Source organism: Mytilus edulis, chromosome 8, assembly GCF_963676685.1.
Source record: "Mytilus edulis chromosome 8, xbMytEdul2.2, whole genome shotgun sequence".
Taxonomy (NCBI): Eukaryota; Metazoa; Mollusca; class Bivalvia; order Mytilida; family Mytilidae; genus Mytilus; species Mytilus edulis.
In genome coordinates, this window is record NC_092351.1 from 84,373,647 (window position 1) to 84,397,718 (window position 24,072).

General features: G+C 32.2%; 2 protein-coding genes across 3 annotated transcripts; both read right to left on the bottom strand.

Moving 5' to 3' along the window:
- Positions 1-2,761: 2,761 nt before the first annotated feature.
- LOC139486435 (uncharacterized) lies at positions 2,762-13,137 on the bottom strand. Of its 2 annotated transcripts, none has more exons than XM_071271312.1 (4): positions 13,046-13,137; positions 9,517-10,646; positions 5,240-5,683; positions 2,762-4,196 (listed from the first exon to the last, which is right to left on the bottom strand). In XM_071271312.1, exons 2-4 carry the CDS (start codon positions 10,241-10,243, stop codon positions 2,860-2,862), a joined length of 2,508 nt encoding a protein of 835 aa, XP_071127413.1. In that variant the 5' UTR covers positions 10,244-10,646; positions 13,046-13,137; the 3' UTR covers positions 2,762-2,859. The 2 variants fall into 2 exon arrangements, with proteins under 2 accessions (XP_071127413.1, XP_071127414.1); XM_071271313.1 differs by lacking the exon at positions 13,046-13,137 and adding an exon at positions 12,735-12,880.
- A 4,412-nt stretch (positions 13,138-17,549) lies between these two features.
- On the bottom strand, positions 17,550-23,019 carry LOC139484457 (uncharacterized). The gene is made up of 4 exons (XM_071268190.1): positions 21,903-23,019; positions 20,504-20,965; positions 19,585-19,817; positions 17,550-17,576 (listed from the first exon to the last, which is right to left on the bottom strand). The coding sequence occupies exons 1-4, from the start codon at positions 23,017-23,019 to the stop codon at positions 17,550-17,552; spliced, it is 1,839 nt and encodes a 612-aa protein (XP_071124291.1).
- Between the last annotated feature and the right edge of the window lie 1,053 nt (positions 23,020-24,072).

A 24,072-nucleotide genomic window follows, 5' to 3' on the forward strand; every position in this document is an offset into this window, starting at 1 on the left:
GACACCTCATGTTTGTGGTATAACATCTTTTTCGCAAGTTTATGGTTTTCTGTAATTAGTATTACATTAATATCAAGATCAATTTTGTTACGAAATGTGGTAGTGTAGACGGTAAATGAGGATTGTCTCGCTCGCCGCGTATAGCAGTCTTTTTCTGATCCATTTACTAAATGCAATGTATACTGGTTTTTCCTATTCCATTTTGAAATTTCATCAATTCAATGTATACAATCATTCACAAGAGCTATCCGGCAAATATTTTAGATTTTCTGTAAAGGACATAATTATACTGTATACATAAATTGTTATTATATTGTACCTCATAAATTATTATCTAGCTTTCATTTTTTTATTTAAAAAAAGAGTATTGATAAAGATACCGATTTTTTTTTTAATTCATCATCACTTATTACTTCAAATCGTTTTGTTCTCATTTTCGATTGACCAGAGTTTTTGAATTTCCCCGATGTCAACATCAACGACTTGGATATTTTTTTTTATTTCTTTTGGATTATTTAAGGAAAAACAATCAATATAAAAACCATTTTTCATGTAAGTTATCACTTCTTAATGCATCTACAATATTTACGTGGCTGGTCAAATCAGAATTAAAATTTTCTTCATGCTACGCGTTTTTGGCTTATCGAGATATGACCTCGGGTGGCACATTAATAGTAAAAAAAATATCAGAACAGCAAATGAAAATAGTAAATAATGCCCCCGAGGTCATATGTTATAGGATTAGACGTTTGGAGTGCTACACATAAACAATAATAATGACCTGAATAATTCTGGATTTGTTTCTTTCAAATAATTAAGCAAGCAATAAGAGCATATTTGTTTATTCGTTCAATTATAATATTACATGAAACGCCGGTGAAAACAAATATACACGTAGTTTGTCCATCAGCCGATCCGACTACTAAAGGGTCTTTCAAATGCTTTTTCCTTGCATTTCATGGCGGTTATGTTACTACACGTTAGATTAATTGAAAAGTGCAGATACAAGAGCTATACCAACACACTACATTCTGGTATTAGTAGAAAGGCCACATTTCATTTTTTTTCAAAAAGTGCTGCTACTAGTTATATAGCGTTCGTGTAAAAGAAATTTCACAACCCGAAGTGCCAAAAAGTCAATAAATCGATAAAATTCTCCATATTTTATTGTTTTTTTATTTACAAAACATCTAATAAAAAACTAGCAGCAACACTTTCCAAGTAAAACAAGTTATGCCGATTACAGGGAGACCAAAATCAGGGCGATCCGATTTCATCTTCAACCTGCACTTTTGACTTTTTTGGAAAATGTCGGTACTTTCAGTTTGAAGACACTAGTGTATTTATAATTTTCTATAAAAGTTTGGAATGTAAATCAGAATAGACCCTTTTCCCTCTGTGTACTCCTTTTAGCTTTTAGACAGAGAAAACTAACTCTGAGTTCAATATGAGTTTTCTTGTGTACAAAAATGGATTTTTTTTTTAAACGACCTTAACGTCCCTGCGTTAAGGTAGATGGGGTGTCTAAATTATAATCCATAGAATTTTTTAATAATTTGCCAAAATGTAGTTTATATTATGCTTTTTAAAAAAAAGTAATAAAAAGAATGGGTCACCGGGCTTATTTTCATGCTACACGGTGTTCAAAATTGACAAATTTTGTATAGATTATGCATGGAAAACCCAATTTTCTGCAATAAAGCATAAACTACACCATAGAATTTTGAGATAACATATGAGAAGATAGCTTTAATAATATGCTTTCAGTTAAGAAAAAGAAAAAATGGGGTCACCGGACCCGTTTTCTTGCTACATAATAAAATAGAGAAATTCCTAACACATTCTATTGTAAAAGTACCTTAATCTGAATTATCTGCCCTTGCATTTGAGTTGCCTCCCCTTATGTGGCAAAGTTGGAAAAATTTTGATCAAACAAAAGTTTTCTGTTTTTTGTAAAATACAACCATGAATATGATAAAACATGTAATTTTCTATACAGAAGTGGAAGTTCTTACACATGAATTACCTACTACTCGAAAAATTTGCACATTCTATTAAAGATCTAGACCTTGTTTTCTGGTATTTCCAAATCCAAGATGGAGGAAGACACCCTATCTACCTTAAATTAAAATAATATAATGTTTTTCTGATTGAATTTTAAAAACCAAAACAAGAACCAGGGATTTATTTTTGGTTGAATAATGTCAGGAAATGAGTATCCATTAAAACCATAAAGTCATTTATAGTTTTGTCATAATATAGTTGTTCTTCATGGAAAAATAGTAATGTCGGAGGGATTTTTCATTTTGTACCATTTTTATTGACTTTCCATCTGTCATCTTTCACCCTGTTCTCAAATGCAAGTATTGATGGCTGAACAGAGCATACTCAGAACCCTTACGAACAAAAGGATTAAAGACTCAGCGTACAAATAAATAACTCGCATTAAAAGTTTCATTAAATCTGATGCAGGAAATCATCTATTTATTTGTATATTTCCTTGTTTTTAGGCTTGAGAATCAATCAAGTCAATGTTACCTATATAATCCAACACACTAGGGTACCAGACAAATATGTTGGATTAAGCAGCTGGGTGTCGGAATACTCAGGATTTTTTTCTGCAAGCAAAGGCATATTTTGGGACCATGAAAATGTGTTACAGTAGGATGTTGGTATACTCAGGTGTTGGATTAGGCAGGTTACACTCTAATAACATTTCGACTTTGTAATTTAAAAATTAAAACAACAAAACAAAAAACATATATGTTTATTCAACATGTAAAATTGTGAATTACAACAATGTATAGTGCAGTAAGATAGTATATTACAATGATGTTCATCAACAAAGGCTGTGCATGGTTAAAACTCTATTTGTGTGAAATCTATTATTATTTTAGATATGATTAAGACAATTCCTAAAAGCAAAGCAAGAAACAGTTTTGGATTATTCTCAAAATTCAGTTCATTTTTAATTTCACTAGAAGCTACAACAATATCCTGTGCCCTTACTTTTTCAATATAAATGTCTGGACCTAAACCAGCTGGTAAACCCATTACAAACCAAGGCATGTAATTAGAATTGAAATGAAAGTTAAAGTATCTGTACCCCGAAAAATTATCTAATATGTACAGTTTATCAAGACCATACATGTTGTAATATAAAAATAAGTCTATATGGTCTCCTACAACTATCCGATTTGCATTGGAATTATCTGATAGACAGTAACTTATTGTGCGGTAAAAACCAAAAAAAAATGTCACATTACACTTGGTTAATTTTAAAATTTCAGTTGTTTTGAAAATAACTTCCTCTTTCTCTCTTAAACCTAAGGAAACTTTCTTATTTCTATCTCTACTAAGTTCGAAATTTCTCTCTCTCATTCCAATCTTTAAGAGTGTGTCGCCACTATTTGACTCGTCAAAATCAATGCTAATCATAGTATTCAAAAATTCATTTGATAGGTACATTTTTAAATTGTTTCCCGGATGTGTGGCATTTAACTTTGTATTTGAAATTGTTTTGTTGTCGTCCGAAATGTATAAATTTGGGTGCAATGTTTTACGATCAAACCCAACATGATTTGTTACAATTGTCATCGAAACAGTGATTTTGTCTGAATTATAAGCAGCAAAAACAGGCCTAAATGGACTGATTAATTTGGTGAACGAAATGCTGTGCAACTCCTTAGTAGTATTTTTCTTTGGGAATTTAGCTTGAATTAAAACTGTAAAATCAGAAGGTTGATATGCAAGTATAAATCGCCCTTCATAAAAAAGAGAATTAGTTTCACTTTTAAATATGGCCTTTCCTGGAAGAAGTATACCATTATCAGTTTTAAGACAAACACCAAAAGAATTTGGACAGTTAAAAGCACTGACGGAAAACACTGACGGATACAAAAACTCCTTGCTTATGCTGTCATTTGTTAATCCAAATTCAAAAACTGTATATTCAGCATTGTCTTGTACATTGTTTTGTGATCGCAAAGCCATTGGTTGAAATCTTATAGAAAATTCGATAGAACTGCTTTCTTCAAGAGGAAAAGTGGTGTTTGCAAAAACACCTCCATATTTAAATAGTCTTCCAGTTGAACCACACGACATATCTTCCGAAGGTTTTGTAGCCAAAGTATGATTATCAGCTGATCGACATGCAAACTGATTTGTATCTCGAGTATCAAACTCAAATTCGTTAGCTGGAAATAATATAATTATGTTAGAATATGTTATTATTATTTTAAAAGAGGGCCATTTTATAGAATAGTACTGAAAAAAACTAAAACATCAAAAATTATCAAAGAATATCTTTGATTTAAAATATAACAAGTGTACATCAACATCTAGACATTGACTGCATTAGAAACGCAATTTCAAGTAAAACTGCCATATTTTTTAAACCGACTGGCAAGACGAAATTTATAATGTCATGAAAGATATCGCAACGTTGCTAATTACTCATTTCAAATTTTATGCTAGATATACTCCCGAAAGTATTGTATTTGATCAGCAAAATCCCTGGTTAGATACATTATAAGTGCTCAGTGACCAACTTTTATTTTTTTACAAATTCATGACAGGAAAATATTTATGCGAGCATGTTTTTGGATAACACCGACATATTGAACCAAATTAGGTGCTCCAGTGGTCGAGTGGTCTAAGTAGTTACTACTGTAATCACAGGTGATTCAACTCTGAGGTTGTAAGTGTGAACCTCGCTCGTGCAGGTGCAGTCGACTACAATCTTAATTGACTATGTTTGTCAGTTATCCTGTCGAAGGTCGCTGAATTTCTTCGGGCACTCCGGCTTCCACAAGCGGTGCTTTAGAATGGCGTTAAAACACAAAAAATCAATCAATAGAACCAAATTACCAGCAATGAACGATATGACATTATGAAGATATAAAGTGTATATAGTGTCATTTGCTTTTAAGAAGAATATTTTGACTTAACATTGTTGTACGTAAATGAATTTGGTGTTTGTAGCAGATGTTTGCTAATTGTTTTAATTTTGTTTTTAATTTAGCTAATAGAAAAAATATTAACATTTTGTAATTCTTTACGGATTTAATGTGTTAACCTTCAAATTTCTTTTCTTTTGCATTTGTAGTTTTGTTGCTGTCTCATTGCAATTAACTCTTATTAAAGCAATACAATAGTGTAATGAATTATGAGTAATACCAAATGAAATATTGTTTAAGCATCTCTTTATTTTAGATGGTGTTAATATTTTCATACTTACATTTACCATGTCCTAACATTCTAAATGGTATCAGTGTTATTTCACGTATAACCATGGCTATGATTAGAAGCATCATAATATGCCATGATATATCCCGAAATCTTATCACGTATCCTTGGATTTTCTCTAACTCAGAGTGTGTCTGAGCATCAACAAGTTCATTGTGACCCAAATTACCCCTGTCCACCTGTCTGACATCTAGATGTATGTTTCCATCATGCCTTTCATTATGTTGCTCCACATCAACCTGTGTATCGTTTTGGTTCTTTTTGTCGTTATTTAGAAGTTGTATCAGATTCAAAGGAAGTTTTATAATCACCAATATCAATGCGATCACATGTAAAACAGATTGCATCGAATAGCTAAAGACAGTTTTTACTTTTTTGAAATTATATTTTTTAAATCTGCTGATTGTATTTCTCAAGTAGTTCTGTTGTTTGTTCTCTGTAAATATAAGAAGAGAAATTGTTGCTAAAATAATGAGAGCACTTTGTTGTCAACTTGATTAAATCGCCAATGCTAGATAACTTATACAACATGAACCCAACAAACACACTTGATTTGTTTTAGACAGATCGGCCGATTACTTTACAACCAAAATGTCGTTTAGGTTAAAAAAAAAATAACATCAAAATCAAACCAAAACTGAATATGAAAAGTACCTACAATGAAGTCACACAGACAGAGTGAAAGAATAACACCACCCTTCTTATTTCTCCTTCTCATTATTACAACACATATCTTAAGTATATCTAGTATCAATCTAAAGTTGTATCACAGAGGCGATACCAATCTCCGGCGCAGAGTTTATATCCGTTCCATACATGCTCCGCAATATTGCACTTAATGTTAGGTGTTACAAAGTATTGAACGGAACGGATATGTGATCTCTGTGCCGGAGATTGAGGCGATACTACTTCATTTGAAACTGATTTAAAGAAAATTAAAATTTCAAACGAGTGCATTGTCTTTTCCAAAGAACAAATACAGCAAATATCTAATTTGATCTACCTGCAGTATATATAGGATGAGTATCAAAGATTCAAAATAAATACGATATGAGGCGGACTTTGTTGATTCATGAAATATGCATTTAACCCCGCCACATTATTCATGTAAGCGCCTGTCCAAGTCAGGAGCATGTAATTCAGTGGTTGCGTTTGTTTATGTGTTACGTATTTGTTTTTCGTTCATTTTTTTTTATATATAAATATTACCGTTAGTTTTCTCGTTTGAATTGATTTACATTGTCATATCGGGGCCTTTTATAGCTGACTATGCGGTATGTTGGCGGCCGTACGGTGACCTATAGTTGTTAATGTCTGTTATTTTTGTCTCTTGTGGATAGTTGTTTCATTGGCAATCATACCACATCTTCTTTTTTATATTCTAAAACATTTACTAAATTCTATATAGACCCATTGATTTTATTAGTAAATTTGGCTGTACCTTTAGAACGTATTTAAAACGGCATTTTATATCCTTTATTTTACGGTAATGTTGTAGTAAAAGCGCGGAAATCACTATGTGATCCGTGTAAACAAACTCATAAGTAAAGGTTATCTTACCAATGTTGTAATTAGATATTTAAATAGTTAACATTGGCTCAAATATCGATTTTGTCATCAACAAATTAAAACATAACTAAATGTGTATTTTTTTCCCCAGCGGGATGTATACAGACACGTTCATTTTTTCAACAAAGAAGTAAACTCCTAACTATCCTACAGCCTGTCGATACATTTATTATTGGCATTGCAAAAGTCAGATTGTCTTTAACTGTCCATGATGTTAAAATACTAAATCCCTATTGATTTTAGTTTCTGATGCCTGATTTTTTTATTATTAATAATTGGGTTTTGTTTTGCTTTTAACTGTTAGTAACTGCGAGTACTCTCAAATCGTACTTTTTGGTTAATCTGACCTGTTGATACTATTTGTAATGCTTTCTTTTGTTATTTAATTTTTACTTATTCAGGGTTATATCTGGTCGATAGTCGATATATCAGCTTTGTGTTTATTATGACTATAAATATTCACCTCTTCGTACTATGAACAAAAACAAATACCTGTGTATATTATTGTATATAGTGGCTTTCTATTCAAGGTTATTGTTGATTTTTGAAATTGTTTAACATCTCACAGCGGTATACTACTGTTGTTTTATCTAATTACACCCCTCACCCTTTTTATTGATTTTGTACTTTCATTAATTCATAGATCAAATCAAGTTGTTCAGTGTATGTTCATTTTTGTTAATGTCTTTTTGATTGAGTTAGGCAATTTCAATTGATATTTTATAGTGTCTTTCTATTTTGTGATGTTACACTATTGTTTCTGATAAAGGTGAATTAAGGTTGGTTTCCCCTGGATCAAATATTTCTTTCGCCACCTTTTTCGCCAAAACAATATATTTTTCGCCAAGTAACATACATATATTTTTCGTTTAAAATTTTCCTTTTTTTCTCCAGGTCCCGGAATATAACAAAATTCTTGGATATGATTTGACCTTATAATACCAGAAAGATGTACAGTTCTTTGGGAAAATTCTTTCTTCAAAAGACAATTATGCCCTTTTCAGCTTTTGTACTAAGAAGTGTTTTTTTTACAACAAAACAAAAGCTTTAATCACTTGAAATTGATCCCTCATTTAAGGGGTAGTCATTAAATTAAGGGTTACTCTCATTCGAGGGGTAGTTCCCAACCTTTTGCATAGATTTCTTCATAACGACAGTTTTCTTTTCAAGACTATCGTAAATGAAAAAGTTGAAACGAAAAACTATTCTTGAAACACGTGTCGCTAAGACGACTTTAAAGTACTCTCTCAAATCAATCATCTATATCAAATTCAAAGGATAAAGTTTTATATTGTCATAACAACAGTTTTCTTTTCTGGACTATTGTTTATAAAAGAAGGAGAGGAGACGTCAAAAGTTTTCTTCGAACAAGTGCGTCACAAAGTGGTTAATAAATCCATTATGTGACATGTGTCGGACACCATTCAACCATATCATTTTTTTCAAACAATACAATCAACACCTTTATTAATTGATGTCGATAGCTATAAAATGCAATCAGCTGATTATTGATTTTCTGTCAAAATCTAAACGAATTCAAGGTGAATTCCGAGTATTGTCTGGTCAGGTATAAAAGTCCGAGAAACCCGAAAAAAGGTAAATGAACAGGATGGATGAAAATAAACCGTTAAACATATATTTCTTTCACCAAATTTTTTCGCAAATGACAAATTTTAATCGCCACAATTTGTTATTTTTTCGCTAGCGGAAACGCCAGCGGAAACCCTGGTTGGTACATTTTAAGGGCATATCCAACAGTTTATAACTGACGGTGAGATTTTGTTTACTTTAAGATTTATAGGCTTTTTTTAACCTGCTTAAATGAAATATGTAATAAAAATTATACCTTCATGTGCTACTTTTTCAGTAAAATTAAATCGAAATTGCAGATATTTTCCTCCCAACAGAAATGCATAACTTTTTTGCTTTAAAAGATAAACACAAGCTGTTTTTTGTTATATTATTCTCTTTTTAAGTAGCCTATAAATTTATAAAAAATTTTTTTAGGAATAACTCAAACTTTCTCTTGTACATGAATGTAGAAAAACACGTCATATTTTGTTGTATATTTATCAAATTTAAAGAATTGCATCATTGACTTTTTTCATAAAATTTAGTACAAATAATCTTCATACGTAATCAAACCGAATGCCATTTTAAAAGGGAGGGATCCGTGAACTCGTTCAAAAGTTAAATCAGTTTGAATAACAAAAATCAGTTTGAATAATAAAATTCAGTTTGAATAATAAAAATCAGTCGAAAAATGCATCTTTTCCCGATATGTCACAGTTTGACGTCGCGAAAATATCATTTTATGTTATTACCTCCACTGTAACTGTAACACATGCCATTTAAAACGCTAAACCCCGCTGCATTTGTTTGCACCGATCCTAAGTCTAAGGTTCTGATGTTCATTTGTTGTCGTTTGTTGATGTGGTTCATAAGTTTTCTCTTTTTTTATATAGACCGTTGGCTTCACACTAGTCATTTTATTGGCCCTTTATAGCTTATTGTTTGGTGTGAGCCATGGTTCGGCGTTGAAGACCGTGATTTGATCTATAATGGTTTACTTTTACATTGACACTAATACCACATCTTCTTCTATATATTTTGATAAAGGAAATTTGTGTTAATAAGATGAAATGATAAGTTATCTGCAAGTTGATGACTATAAAACAAACATATTAAAAAAAAAACTACCTTTAGTCAGTTTGATCAACAGTTCGTTATCTTCCTTTTCAGACGCGTATTCCATATTTTCAACCTTTATGTCGAACAGATCAGAGAGATCAAATTCTATCTTCTCCTCAAAATCATTTTCTCCACGTGTTAAATCTGCAACTGGCATATCTAAGTACATGTTCAAATGAGCCTCTACCGACTGATGGACGTTCAGAAGCGATCTCATACTATTACGGTTGATCAGTTGTTCAGAACGGTTACAATATTCTGTGGCATTTTTCAGAAAATTGTCTAAACTATCTTTTCTTAATCTATCTTTTGATTCTTTCTGTTTACAGGCAACGTTGTATCTATCTACAAGTTTTTGTCTTTTGTTTTCTAAAATTTTAATACCCCTGTTGAAAATTGCATCCACATTTCTAAGAAATGCCGTCTTTTCATCTTGTAACGTACTGTCTTGAACGTTGAGCATTGTCGATTCGACTTGTGATATACGTCTTCGAAGAGATTTAATGTATTTTCCTAATTTTATTTTCTTCTTTTTGAAAGTTTCTTCGATGTCTTCAAGTTCATGATTACTCGGGTCTCTATGTTCAGCTACAACACACGAAGGGCAAAGTAAACTTTGACAATTCGGAGAGTTACAGAAATGTTTAAGTTTTGCCCTTTCATGTTGAGGATTCAGACATACATCAAGATCTTCTTCTCGGAATGTCTCATATGTGTTTATAATTGCGCTTTGCATCTTATATTCTGTTTCGTGTAGACAGCGACAAATCTCACAGAGATTGATTTTACGCTGTTGACATTTGTCGGTTAGATCAGCGGTATTTCCACATAGGTAAAATTGTTTGAAAGAATTTAGATTGAAGTGAGCCTGCAAAAACTATTATAAATCCCGTCTGGTGATATCCTTTGAAAACCTAAATGTACATTTGTCTTCAGTTAATGAACAGTGTTACAGGTCGGACAATTAATGGTGTCCTTCTGTAGACCGAGCTTGTTTAAACATTCTTAACAAAATGAATGATTCCCTGGGTAAACGCTTATCTTCGTCAAACAAATTGCGCATATGTTTCACTCCAAATATCGACGTTCCAATTCAGTTATTAGATTCACAGCATTTTTCGTAACCAACTTACTTCATTCTGAAAGAATCACAGTATTTCATTTCTTTTTAATAAAAATAAAAAATTACGTTATAACAGTAAAGCTTTATAAGATATCCAGAACAAGAGTATGTGTCAATGGGTCTTCAATGAAGCGAGAAACTCCCGCAACCGGAGGAGTCGTTCAGCTGGCCCCTAAACAAATATGTAACTACTTCAATGATGATGGACATCATAATAAACTCCAAATTATTCACTAAGAAACTAAATAAAATTCATACAAGACTAACAAAGGCCAGAGGCTCCTGACATTGCAGCGGGGTTAAGCATGTTGTTTTATATATCCATACCCTCCCCTTTACCTCTAGCCAATGTAGAAAAATAAACGCACAACAAAACGCACAGTAAAACTCAGTCTAAGAGAAGTCCGAGTCCGATGTCCGGAAAGGTAAATGAAGAAACTAAACAAAAAGGCAATAACACATGAATTTACAAAGAACTACTAGCAGTTACTGGCATGCCTGCTCCAGACCTCAATTTAACTGATTGAAAGATTATGTCCTCATCATATGAATATCAAGCACAATTCCTCCCTATAGGGGACTAGTATTATATCATTATAAAATATACGAGAAGAACATCAACCGTGTCATGCCTACAACTGGTTTTAGAATAAATATCTTTAATTCCGATGCAAAGACCCTATAAGTGAATCAATATTAAAGCCAAAATATGCAATCTTTCATGACCGGATATCAGTATCCTAACTATATCCCTTCTTAATAAGTCTTTTAAAGGTTTTGTTAGCTTTTGATGTGAATACTGTGGATTAATTTCTTTTTCGTGGGTATCAATTTTCGTGGATTGAGGAAAACTTGCACTTTCGTGGATATTTGATTTCGTGGTTTTGCCAATCTCTGCATACAAAGCCTACAAAGAATTTGCAATTCGTTGAACATGCAAATTCGTGGTTCACCACACGAAATCCACGAAAATTGGTATACATCGAATAATAATCAAGCCACAGTTCTGACATTTTTGTGTTTTGTAAAGAATATAACCATAAAAGATTTAATTTGAAGCACCTGAACGTATATGATGTCTAAATGTTGAGATATATTTACGAATGATGTCCTTGTACCGATGATACAATTTAGTAAATGTATAGTTAAACCTTGAACAACAAAGGGGTTCATACCATTTTCAATGGCAACGATAAGGGTCAAGTAAAAATCAGTACTGTCGAGTATTGTTAAGACTGGGGACGAGTAATTTCGAGTACAATTCAGACCCATTCAGACTGGTCGAGTAAAAATAAGTACAGGCGAGTACAGATATAGGCAATTTTAGACTTTTACTGATTTGTAGTGATAATTAAAAAAAATCTTGGAACACATTCGAGTTTGTTCAATTAAGTAATAACGCAAAGGAAATATCTGTGTTGATGATGTGCAAAAACAGGATAAAAATTAAAATTCACGTTTAGCTATTATCTATATTTTGTTTTTGTTGATATGTTCGGCTTTTGTTATGAAATTTGTACGGATAACTGCTGTGATTCAATTAGATCAATACATGAAACAAATCGGCAGAACAAATATTTATTAATATTGAGAGAATAGGAAGCACAAGTTGAATTTGTCTTATTTTAAAGCCTAGCCATATTATTCTGAATATATCAAAGAGTTTGAATTAAACAGTATTGTTAGTCCCACTATTGACCTATGTGCAAATGATAATAAAAGAATACAACAAAACAGATGCAATAAGGTTAAAAAATATCCTTATTGTATTTTTCAGTCAATGCAATCATTGTTCTTTAAACTATGAACTAGTATGTGGTTTGTTTAGTTTTATCATTTACTGCATTGTTTCTTAAAGTAAGTGAACTGAATACAAATTATACTGGCACCGCTTTCGAGGGACATGTAATCTTCTTAATTATTGATATAATATAAATGGCACAGATTCTCGCGACACCATCGATGTACTTTATCCGGGAATAAACTTTAAATGAATTGCATTTGAGGTGCAGTTGTACTTGCATACGCTTGATACAGTGACATAGTTCTTTTATGGGTTTTAAAAAGACAGAAATTATACATAGGTGTAATGAAAAAAATTAACCTTTGGTAATTCTGACAATAAAAGTGTATTCACCTCACATGCTACCTGTGTAGACCTTGAAGAAGAAAAAACATTTCTTTAACAATAGATCTATATTTAGTGATACACTAAATTCTCTCTCTTTCTGTTTACATCACACGAATGTTGACATCACATGAATGTTGTCGTTAGAAGTTTAAATACATGATTGTCAAGGGTGTTTCCAACAATGAATTATTTTGTGTCCTGTATGTGTATTTTCAATGGGAACGAAGAACTCATATGCATTACAATTATCATCAAGCTTTTTTTACAGATAAACAACATCTTACCTATAGTTGCTATGTATTTCTTTAAGTATTAGTATCTTATCTCAAAATCGATTTGATTTGTGTACACGACATATTTTGACTACGCTATGATTGAATAATTAAATTGAATAGCTAAGTTTTACTTCCTCTTTAATGTTATTTTGGCGGAATTTTCAATTAATGATCGCACCAAAACATGAGGTAATGTACGTTTTTGATAACAAGTTTAAGTATAATTATAGCAACGTTGACTGTTATGGAATAACCGTTTTACAGATGATATCTGATATGTTCCTTATGTCGAAACTACAATCTCCTTCTCCTTTCACGAATGTGACCTACCGAATTAGACAATTTACCGTTTTTTAATAACATAAGTAACACAACGGGTGTCACATGTGGAACAGGATTGGCTTACCCTTCCGGAGCTCCTCAGATAACCCCAAGTTAATGGTGGAGTTCGTGTTGCTTAGTCCTTAGTTTTCTATTTCTATGTTGTGTCTTGTGTACTATTATTTGTCTGTTGCTCTTTTTCGGTTTAAGCCATATGGCGTTGTCACTTTATTTAGTCTGTCACGTTGTAATCTTTCGACCCTCCTTTGAATAGCATAGTTACGAGAGTTCATATACTAAAGGGGATGCTATTGTTTTGTATTTTTTTCACGACTAAGAAAAATCATAAAATTGATCGATTTTCAACTCCAATTGCATCTTAATTGTTTTCGATTTATCAGAGGTCAGAGAACATGCTAGATTACAGTCTCATATGTTAACATTCCTTTTGTTTGCAACGTTTTTTATTCCTTATATAATAACATTGGTCATATAAATACTTGAATATTTCTGAAGTTGTTTTTTCTATGGTCGGATTGTTGTCTCTTTGACACATTCCTCTGCTGGTGGACTATTATTCCCCGAGGGTATCACCAGCCCAGTAGCCAGTACTTCGGTACTGGCATGAAAATAAGGATTTTTTGTGTTATTAAAATTTGCTGTTACAAAATATTAGAAATCATTATAAATTAAGGAATGTATCTCCCTCATGCAAAGCTCTGATTCCTTTCACGGATTTGGCTATACTTTTTGGACCTTTTGCATTATAGCTCTTCATCTTTTATATAAGCTTTGGATTTCAAAAATTTTGGCCACGAGCATCACTGAAGAAACATGTATTGTCAAAATGCGCATCTGGTGCAAGAAAATTGGTGCCGTTCATTTTATTACTACCACTGGGTAGATGCCTCTGCTGGTGGACTATTAAGTCTCCGAGGGTATCACCAGCCCAGTAGCCAGTACTTCGGTACTGGCATGAAAATAAGGATTTTTTGTGTTATTAAAATTTGCTGTTACAAAATATAAGAAATCATTATAAATTAAGGAATGTATTTCCCTCATGCAAAGCTCTGATTCCTTTCACGGATTTGGCTATACTTTTTGGACCTTTTGCATTATAGCTCTTCATCTTTTATATAAGCTTTGGATTTCAAAAATTTTGGCCACGAGCATCACTGAAGAGACATGTATTGTCGAAATGCGCATCTGGTGCAAGAAAATTGATACCGTTCATTTTATTACTACCACTGGGTAGATGCCTCTGCTGGTGGACTATTAGTCCCCGAGGGTATCACCAGCCCAGTAGCCAGTACTTCGGTACTCGCATGAAAATAAGGATTTTTTGTGTTATTAAAATTTGCTGTTACAAAATATTAGAAATCATTATAAATTAAGGAATGTATCTCCCTCATGCAAAGCTCTGATTCCTTTCACGGATTTGGCTATACGTTTTGGACCTTTTGCATTATAGCTCTTCATCTTTTATATAAGCTTTGGATTTCAAAAATGTTGGCCACGAGCATCACTGAAGAGACATGTATTGTCGAAATGCGCATCTGGTGCAAGAAAATTGGTACCGTTCATTTTATTACTACCACTGGGTAGATGCCTCTGCTGGTGGACTATTAGTCCCCGAGGGTATCACCAGCCCAGTAGCCAGTACTTCGGTACTGGCATGAAAATAAGGATTTTTTGTGTTATTAAAATTTGCTGTTACAAAATATTAGAAATCATTATAAATTAAAGAATGTATCTCCCTCATGCAAAGCTCTGATTCCTTTCACGGATTTGGCTTTACGTTTTGGACCTTTTGCATTATAGCTCTTCATCTTTTATATAAGCTTTGGATTTCAAAAATTTTGGCCACGAGCATCACTGAAGAGACATGTATTGTCGAAATGCGCATCTGGTGCAAGAAAATTGGTACCGTTCATTTTATTACTACCACTGGGTAGATGCCTCTGCTGGTGGACTATTAGTCCCCGAGGGTATCACCAGCCCAGTAGCCAGTACTCCGGTACTGGCATGAAAATAAGGATTTTTTGTGTTATTAAAATTTGCTGTTACAAAATATTAGAAATCATTATAAATTAAGGAATGTATCTCCCTCATGCAAAGCTCTGATTTCTTTCACGGATTTGGCTATACTTTTTGGACCTTTTGCATTATAGCTCTTCATCTTTTATATAAGCTTTGGATTTCAAAAATTTTGGCCACGAGCATCACTGAAGAGACATGTATTGTCGAAATGCGCATCTGGTGCAAGAAAATTGGTACCGTTCATTTTATTCCATTCTCAATTTTATTGAAACACACTACCATTAACCGCATGATGTATTTTGTTACAATTTGTTTTATGGGGTCAATAAAGAATACAGTTTCGCGTTATCTTTACGTCAAATTATCAATTGTAGGTATAATCAACATGTACAATTGGTTTTATGAGGCCAATAAAGAAAATAGTTTCGCGTTAACATAGTTTTACAGATAATGATAAGAATACGGTAAAAAGCATTTTTTTCAAATAGTAAAATTAAGATCATGTTTAGTTATTGAAACGTGCCAAAGCTAAATGTAAGAACAATTTACTATTTTGAAAAATCCTTTCGCGCCAAATTTTTTATCGCCTACACATAAAAACAAGGAGATCCACTTTTCCTTATTTCTTTGCATTCTCTTGTTCTAATATCTATATACTAACAGCTTATAACATTTATGAAATTTAGCCCTCAATGCTCTCCAACTTCGTACTGTATTTGTCGCTGTTAAGGATTTTTTTTGACGAAACGCGCGTCTGGCGTAAATATAAAATTGAATCCTGGTATCTTTGATGAGTTTATTTATTCGTAAAGGCAGCAGAAGAATCAACGTTGAAAACACCAAGTAATATACAAAATATATAGATGTAAACACTGAAACAAGTGTATCCAGATATTTCTCCAGTGGAGACAGTTAAATTTTATTATTTAAGCTTGAGGCTTGTCGAGCTTTGTATTGAATAAAACGGAACTGTTGATAGTAGAGACATATCGTAATACACGAGTTATAGCAGTGAAATCTGTTTCTCTAATCATTTCTTTTCAAAGATATGGATGGCATGGTAATTTTTTTTCGGTACGTCACAATACGAAATTTCAGAAGAAATCGAGACAACTTGATTTCACTAGTGATGAGAAATTTAGTTCTCACACTGCCCAAGAATTTTAAATTAGAACAAATTTGAATGAAGTCAACAATAGTATACCGATGTTTAAAAAGTCATCAATCGATTGACAGAAAACAAACATGGGTAACAAACCAAAACACAGGGAAACACATCAACTATAAGAGGAAAACAATTGAATCACAGGAACACATAATTGCAACAAAAACAGACGCCAACACACATAGAAACGACTTTTTGATAACAACTACCATATTTCTAACTCGGTAAATGAACAAGTGGTGGCTTGAACCTATTTTAATGTCAATCCAAACATCCAGCTTTATGACATGGTAAAACAAAAACGTGTCCATCGTACACGGATGCTCCACTCGCACTATCATTTTATAAGTTCCATGGAGTCAAAACTCTAATTTGGAATTCAAATTAGAAAGATCATATCTTTGGGAACAGGTTAGAAGTTGATTAGACCTCAACTTCATCAAAAACTACCTTGACCAAAAACTTTAACATAAAGCGGTACGAACGAACGAACGAACGAACGGACGGACGAACAGACGGACGAAAAAACAAACGGACGCACATACCAGTAAGCATAATGCCCAAAAATAGGGAATAACATATTGCTAGTATGATAGCCCTACGTGACCGAAATACTAGTACACAAAAATATTCATCCGAGAGAAACGCACAATAAAAAAAATACAATAGTCGACACAAGATGCAAACCTCGGAACTACAACGAACATTTTCAATCAATTAAAGACACCACTGGATATCAGAATCAGTGAGGCTCATACGTAACTAATATAAAATCTTGAACGTTATATATACGTAACTTAATTAAATCTTGAAATTTATACATATGTAACTAATATATTAAAATTTCGAGCTTTATACATAAGTAATTAATATAAAATCTCTATCTTTTATACGATTATTTTTCCAATACTTCTCCAGACAATAAGCATGACAGTGGAAAGTCAATTTTATAAATATATGGGACTACAAACGATTTGACATAACAGATTATCCAAACCAAGCCATAACAGAAACCTGAAAAATAAATACATGAATGTTGGATGAACAAAATACCAAAAGGCGTCATCAATTCACAGTCGGTCTAACCGTCATATTCGTCATATAAACAAAAAATAGAGAAAATATAGTTAATATTTAAAAGTTGGTGTGTACACTTTTTATTCATAAACAAAATCCAACAAGTATGCACATTGCAAGAATCTACACAGTTTGTCATCTTGAAACCAACAATGTATCAAGTTTGATACTTTAAAAAAATAATGTTATAACATCATTACTCCCTTAATTACAATTATTAATTTTTCTATCTAATGCCAAAAAATCAGCAACAATTTTGTGTGACCTGTCAGCTGTCTCTGGTTTACGTCACTGGTTGTTACATACTTATATTGATTGTAAAGTCTGGGAAACTTTTCACTAACATTTTTCAAATCGTACAAGAGATATAAAACAAGTGTCAAAATAATAAAAAACAGTTAGAAACAGTTCATCAGAAGAGCAAAATTGACATCTTTTGATCAAAAATTGTTTTCTTAAACAATTTGTTGTAAAGAAAATTTTTTTTCATTTTTTAAAACGCTTGTTTTTATAAGGTATACAATTATTGCAAAAACAGATAGTGAACATTCTGTTGAAAAACTATTCGAATATTCATAAGTTTTGCTTTTAATGACCTTTCCAGTTGCAAGATTTTAAAAGTTTCGATTGAAGCGTTCCTAATGATGTAAGTGAACCGGATTCGGACCTACCAAATAATTCAAAAGATATTTCTTTACTTCACTTAACACGTATAATTACTAGGTTCCAAAGGTTGATTCGAAATGTACATGTTTTAGTTGATATACATGTAAGTAATTATTCAATCTTATATAGAATTTTTGGAAACATGTATGTAGTATCTCTGTTTACGGTTCTTTCCATAAATTTATTATTATACTCAATAATTTTTATCATCCATACATTGTCTAGAGAATGTCAAGACTAATCATTTCAATTAATTGTATAATTTAACAATCAAATATATGTATCTACTTTAGTCGTTTCAATTTGGAACAGTTAACAAAAGTAAATGTAGTCCGAAAATTATTCTGTTCACGTTGATGAGTTCCGTATGTTTGATAGAAGATACAATTATATCCTTTGCATTAATTTTTTCAATAAAAAATGTAGGAGCCAGTTTGTTGAACGGCTCAAATTGAAAACTTAGATAGCTGTATCCCCAAAAAAAATTAAGTATGTACATTTCAATAATACCATTTTTGTTGTAATGTAAAAACAAGCTGAGTTGGTTTCCTAAAAAAATCTTATTTGTATCAGCGTTTGAAAGACAAGAGCAAGTTGTTCTATACACACTGTCCCTTGTCTCAATATTCTTCGAACATTGTAAAAGGGGTATTACTTTTCGAAATCCATCTTTTTGTTGCACAATCCCGATCTTAAAAAAAATATCACCATCATTTGTCTCGAAAAGAATGTCAATCTTTGTTTGGATCGCATTTGAGTTTACAAACTTTTTAGGACGTGTAAAAATAACCGGAGTTCTAGAACTATTGCTTTGAAATGTGTCACTGAGCTTTGCATTAGACACTGTTCTATTGTCGTCAGAAATGTATAAATCTTGATGCAATGTGTTACGATCAAATACAACCCCATTTGTTTCCATCGTTATTGAAACGGTTATTAAATCAGAATTATACACAGCGAAGACCGGCTTCAATGGATGTATAAAGTTCACATTCTTAACTGTATGCAGAATGGTCGTAGCATTATTTTTTTTAGATCTGGATAGGAATAAAACTGATGAATGAAATGGTCGATAGGTAAGCATAAATCTCGCTTCAAAACAATATGGTCTGGTTTCACATTTAATTATGATTGTACTATTAAGCAAAACTGTATTGCCAATCAAAAGATAGATGTTAGACTTATGTTGAGAGATAAATGCTCTGACAGACAAAATTGATGGAAATAATAGCTTAGTGCTGATGGTGTCATTTGTTAGTCCGAATTCAAAAATAAGTACTTCACCGTGTTCCTGTAGTTGCAAAATTGGTTCATGAAATCTTATCGAAAATTCTATTGAACTTTCTTTTTTTGGAGAAAAAGACGAGTTTGAAAAACCACCTTGAAATTTAAAGAGCCTTCTTCTCGAACCACACAACATATGTTCTGATGGCACAGTAGCTACAGTCTGATTATCAGCTGATCTACATGTAAACTGGCTTCCCACTTGAGTGTCAAACTTCAGTTCCGTGACTATAATAGAAAATAGTAGCATATATAATATAAGTAATCTCACATATATAAACAAGTTAAGTTTAAAATAATAATAAAAGGTATCAGCAGGCCACTTCTTTCTTTTTTAGCTGAAAAATTAAAAGAAAATCATAAATCTACCAAATATCATCAGGTGAATGTTCACAAGACATACGTTAATATGTAGGAGATAACCGTGCTGTATTTTAAGCATAACCTCTGCAACTCTTAGATTTGACTATCTAAAATTGAGTTTACCTTACGACGCCCAGCGGAGCAAAGTAAATGGTGTTTTCGACAATAAAATCAAGAATACCATGCTTATAATTAATAAAGACAATTTCAATTTTATATAAACATGCAGTTGCAAGTAATGGAAATGCTATCCCTCCTAAGTGTATCATATATATTAAATGTCCAAAGTTTTTCAGTTTTTGTCATAAAATTGTCTGTTCGTTTTATGAGTTTGAATACTCCTTCTGTATATTTTGAATCACTTTTACAGATGTATAGATTTTTTAACCAAAAATAATCTTGTATGTTATCACTCACATATTATGTCCGAGCGAGCATTTGAAACGGATTAGTTTTGTTCAGTAGGTGAGTGAAAGCAAATTAATATGTAATATTTTATGATACATAATTCAATCATGCAGATCCGTATTGTATATATAATATATACTTACGTTTACCATGTTCTCGTATACCAAGTGGTATAAGTGCTATTTCTGGTATAACCAGGAACACAATTAAAAGCAACAGAAAGGGCCATGCTGTTATTGTTTTAATATCGTTACAGTATTCTTGGTTGTTTTCATCGTCATGGTACTGTCGATTGTAAGCACGTTTGGTGCGCCTTCTATTGCGCCTTCTATTGCGCCACTGTCTTTCAATTTGATTCGCTTGTTCAATTTGCCATTCGACTGACTGCATTCGGTTCAAAGGTAAATTGTCATGATACTCGTGATAGATATTAGTAATAAGCTTGACAGGCATTATTGCTATATTTATGATGATTTTAATGGGTATATGTAGTATAATCCGTATCAATTGTATGATAAAATAACTAGTGCTAGTTGCTACAGGTAGGAAGATATTTTTTCCATATGCGTGTATCGTATTTTCCAAATGAATGTCTTGGTGATTCCCTGTAAGTATTACAAAAATGGACTAAATACCAAAGAACACGAATTCAAAATAACACTAATTAAATGAATTGGTAGGCAGCATTTTTTCAAACTCATCACAACCTTTCAAAATCAAAAACGTTTACGTGAAAGATTATAAGGTACAAAGTCGTCTTGATTAATTTTTGTTTATTTCAGACAGCATTTTTTGAGTTATGAAAAAAACAAAAATACTAAAATTACATAAGGCAAAAGAGGTGATTACTTTGCATTTATTTTCACCTCCTCAGCTTGTTTGGAAAAACGAGCAAAAGGAAGTGGACATTTAACTCTCAGTTATGTAGAAATGCATATTATATACAAATGATTAAACCATGCATTAAGGATACCACTTTTAAATATCATCTGTCAGGTGATATGACTGGTTTTGGTTTTGTTCTCATTCAATGTTCAATAATTTTTTTATATATTGAAAATAAGTTTTGCGTCTGGCAAACAATTATTTTTTTACAGCATCGATAAATCCAAGGAGGAAAATACTTTACTCTCAAACTTGAAAACTTATATTTTGAAAATGTTATGAATCATTCTCCATATGAAGAGGTACAAAATTCTATATTGAAAACAAAAGTCTTGAACAAGAAATGTCGACAAAATAAGGATGGGTCTTACTGCTTAGATCTCCTGCTACCTGGCATGAGAATGATGAAAAGTGTTCACATTTGGTTTATGAAAATAGGAAAGTAAAATTTGATAAAGGAAACAATGCCAGAACTAATAGATGAAAAGGTCAACATATTTAAAACCACACCTGGTCTGAAACATGAAAGATTGAACTGGATATTTTGATGAGAGATCATAAAAAAATGTTCCTTCTAGTTGTATACAGATTCCATTATACTGCTTATCTTACAGTGCATCTTTTAAATCAAATTAAAGTAAATATATTTGTACTTACCTATAACCTGATTCACTAACAGTATCTCATCGTCATCTCTCTCGTGGTTTTCCTGACTCTGTATGCTTCTCTCGAACAATCGAAGACTATCGTCAACAAATTTGTTCACCTCCAAATCAATTTCGTCTTCAGTTGAGTCAACTTGGGTATTTAAGTACAGTTTCAATTGACCATCTACTGTTGGATGGACGTTCAAAAAGGAGCTAATACTATTGCAGTTAATTAATTGTTCAGAAAGACTACAACATTCACTTGCATTTTTAAGAAATTTACATAAGTAATCTTTTCTTGTAACTAATTTTGATTCTATTCTTTGGAAAGCAATATCATATTGATCAAGAGGTCTTTTGATATTTCTATCATATATTGGGTACAAGTTTCTGTGGAACTTATCCCCTTCGTCTTGGAGAGTACCAGTAGTCTTTTGGACCTTTTGTAGTTTATATTTGACACGTAATATTTGCGTTCGAAGGGATTCAACGTCAATACCCAAATCTTGTTTTCTCTTTTTGAAAACTTCTTCAATGTCTTCCAGAGCATGTTTACTGATTTCCCGATGATCCTCGAGTGCACATGAAGGACACAGAACACTTTGACAATTTGCAGAATTACAGAAATATTTCAATTTCGCCCGGTCATGATTAGGAATCTGACAAATATCAAAATTGTCTTCTTTCTCCTGGAATGTCTCAGAATTGTTAACAATTAAGCTGTGCGATTTGTTTTCTGTTATGTGTTGTTGCCGACATATTTCACAAAAATCCATCTTACACTGTTGACATGTATGAGTAACATCCACAGTACGACCACATTTGCAGCATTTTTTGAAGGCATTACGATATGAGTGAGTCTGCAAAAATGACGTTAAATCCCTTCTTGTGTTATCTTTTGGAAAATCTATAGGACTCTCCACCTTATGCACAGCGTTACAAGACGGACATTTAAGTGTATCCTTTCTTCGACCGAGCCTTTTTATACATTCTGAGCAAAACGAATGATGGCACGGAAGCAGTCTTGGTGTACGTCCATCTTCATCAAACACTTCTGTACATATGCTGCATTCTAAATATCGACGTTCTAATTCAGTTATCAAGCTGACCATATTTTTATCAGCCATCATTCTGAAAAATTTATATTCGTATAAGTTCTGAAATACCATAAACAAATATGAAGGTAATGTTGAGGTAGCACAAAACAAAGATTTTATACCTCCAATTCCCCAGTTTCAAAATGCTTTAACTTTCTTTATTATGCTTGAAAATTTATAAAAGTGATATCTATGGACAGTTAACAAATTAATGCAATGCTAGAATTATAAAACAATTATGTAATCAATTATAATTCTAACTGTGTCTACAAAATTTTACAAAAAATTTCAACTGTCAATTGCAATTAGCTTCTTCATGGATACCCCGAGAGGTGGATTTTTTAATATGTTGCTCCTAGAACCATTATCTACAAAAGTGCGTCTCAGATTTTGGATAGAATGTTTAGATCAAACTTTACACATAATCAAACATTATTTACATTTATGTGGTAAAGATGTTGACACTAATTACAGATTTATGAGAAAATGGAATACGATAGCAATAATTTGAGACACCTTATTGAAGCTCCTGGTGTGCTGATTAAGATTTCGTTAAAGTTTCCAGTATAGCTATACAGATGATAAAGCTAAATTCATTCAAGTGAACTGACCACAATTTTGCCATTAATTGCATACTAATTACATAATTATTGCATAGACAAAACATTGCATTTATTTAAAGTTTAATCTTTTATCTATCTACATATATCTCTTTCATTAATCTATATGCAGTGTAAGATTTGAAATATTCAAATTTTAGATATAAGTTTATTATTTATTAAATGTTTAACTAACATATTCATTTATTCTTGCAAGAATACGAAACATAGTTTTTACTATTTATTTATGAAAGCGCTAATGTAACGTTGCGCTCTTTTGAACAACGCATTTTCCCGTTTCTGTTTTATGACGTTACGCCATTGACGTGCGCTTCGTCGTCTAGACTTTATTTGATTACATACTGATGCACATTGTTTTTTATTAGACAGATTATAGTTGGTAAGAAACTTTTTATGTATACCATCTTTTTATTAAATCAAAACTTATTTAAAGAGAGAAAACATTATATACTATTTATTAGAA